Below are 2,332 nucleotides of genomic sequence, written 5' to 3' on the forward strand. Positions count from 1 at the left end.
AGAATGCAATGTTCACTCTGTGATAAGAGTTTTACTACGGAGACTGCACTGGCTCATCATATGGAGTTGCTGCATATGGAAGATGGCAGTCCAAATTGTACTAGCAGTTTTTTGCCTTTGTTGCGAGCACAAGTAATCATCTCGACAATGAGTCTATTAACGGGGAACACGACCTGTTAGACAGTCATTCTCCTATAATGGACGACCCTGCAAGAGACCCGCTCGATGGCGACAGACCCGCGACGCCACAGCACACGCCAGGGGAAGGAACCAGTGCGAGTCGATGGCCCGAAAACGTGATATTCATCAAGTCAGAATATGACCCCGACATTGTCAAGACCGAAAACTTCCCGTGTTCCGCAGCCAGAGATGTCGGCGCCGAGTCCAGGGAGGAGGAGGACTTCGCGGAAACCATTAAGACGGAAGATCACATCACCATCAAAGAGGAAGTCCCCTCCGACTAAAGTATTGGTTTACATGACATAGGGAATTAGAAACTTTAGCGTCCAGTAATGACCCCCTTTGCTTCTGGTATTTGTGCATTATCGGCGTCCGAGCTAGTCCCCCTTGTGTCTTCAGTAGCCTAGTTAGTGTACTGTGTGCACTTCTTCCGGAAACTGATTGTAGACTTTTATCCGTTACTCGTTTGTCTTAAGATTAAATAAAGCTGTAAGAAAATGGTGTCATTTTTCCTACGTTAATATGACTGGGGGAACTCAGATTAATTAACTTTATGGCAGGAAACGATCACGGAAAAAAAATGTATTAAGTCAAGTATATACAGGGACGTGCATCGGAGTTATCATTCAATGCAAATTGTGATCTGGAATCAACACCAATTTCACTTATGCTCAGTATTGATTTAATATACACACATAATGGAAGATACTCGGTGTATATTTAGTTTTAGTCAAATAGAATCTTGGTTCAGTACATCGTGGATGGATTCGTCCAATAATGTAACAAATGCAATTATATATCATTACTATAATAATAATAGTAATTGAGGAAGGCAAGAGTTCCAGTAAAAAAAGAAGTGCAGAGAGGAAAGTGAATGATAATTAAATTTTACATAATATACCAGATCGAATAACTCCTAATTATCCCCACTAGTCCCGTGCCCGTTGTTGTCCTGTAGGGGGTTAGGAGGCGAGGACTGCTTTCCATAGATAATGGGATGTAATTCCAAGGACAAGTTTTTTCATTGTTATTTTCTTCAGTTTAATCCAGTGAGATTTACGAAGATAAGCTTGGCCCGAAGCTTACTGCTATCGCTCTTATATATACACTTTCCTATGTGTGCCCCCCAATCCCTTGCCCGTTTGTTCGTGGGGGGGCTTAGGAGGCGGAGACTGGGACCCAATGATGGGGAACTTCCCAACCTTGGGACTCAGCCCTCGACTCAACTAATTTTGCATGGTCTTTATTTTCCTTCCCACTTTTCGTTTCTGTCCCTTCACCAAACCCTTCTGCTATCCACCTCCTAAGGTGTGAGAGCCGTGCTGAAAGGATGAAAGGCTGACTTTGTGCCAGTCCTGAACGGCCTGAGGGAGCCATGGGCACGGTATTCCCCTGATTTTTATCTAGCCCTTACCCCTCAAGGGGACCCTGAGGGGTGGACTGTTCTTATCCCCAACATAATCCAGGCTTACCATGGCCAGCAATGAAAACTTACCTCCACTATTAGGGGCAATGAGGCTTGCCCCTTTATCAAATAGCCCCAACGATGTAAACCCACCCGATTCCCTGACCCCAGGCTCTCCTTTGACCACGGCTCCGAACACTGCAACAACTACCCCCTCATCAATGCCTACTAGTACAGTAGCCCAAAAACCAATCCTTAAGAAAACATTTCCACTCTCCCAGCACGCTCAACTTCATCACCTCTACCCCCACAACCTCCAACATCAACCACCCCATCCTCCCTTATTAATACCTTACAGCCTTATTGCCCACCTCCCCATAACACTACCTCCCTCAACACTACTCCATCGTCACGCACCCGCCCTTCGACTACCCCTATCACTACAACAATATTGAATACCCTCTTCAGCACAGCCAAATGGGACCGATTTTTCGTGATCCCTCCCACAGCTCCCTACTCTGACAACACCCTTCTCTTCCAACAATGTCTCCAAAAACAAGTAGGTAAAGTCTCTTTCCGTAGCCGACCCGACCGCTCCGTCTTGTCACAGTAACATCCGAAAAAACCAAGCTATAGCATTAACAAAACTAACAGACATATATGGTAACCCCATCCAACCCTCAATACTTGCACCGGAACAGTTTCAATCTCCCCAGCAAATTGCCCAATCTATGACAAAGATTGGTC

The 2,332-nt window shown here is 45.4% G+C and overlaps 1 protein-coding gene across 1 annotated transcript in view; it reads left to right on the top strand.

Annotated features, from left to right (window-relative positions):
- Positions 1–180, top strand: part of LOC119571423 (gastrula zinc finger protein XlCGF57.1-like) — an 880-nt gene extending 700 nt beyond the window's left edge. The window contains exon 2 of the mRNA XM_037918731.1: positions 1–180. This exon is cut by the window's left edge and continues 338 nt beyond it. Within this exon, the coding sequence (XP_037774659.1) occupies positions 1–180 (180 nt within the window).
- The last annotated feature ends 2,152 nt before the right edge of the window (positions 181–2,332 follow it).

The sequence above is a fragment of the Penaeus monodon genome, unplaced genomic scaffold, assembly GCF_015228065.2.
Source record: "Penaeus monodon isolate SGIC_2016 unplaced genomic scaffold, NSTDA_Pmon_1 PmonScaffold_6198, whole genome shotgun sequence".
In the NCBI taxonomy this organism is placed as follows: Eukaryota; Metazoa; Arthropoda; class Malacostraca; order Decapoda; family Penaeidae; genus Penaeus; species Penaeus monodon.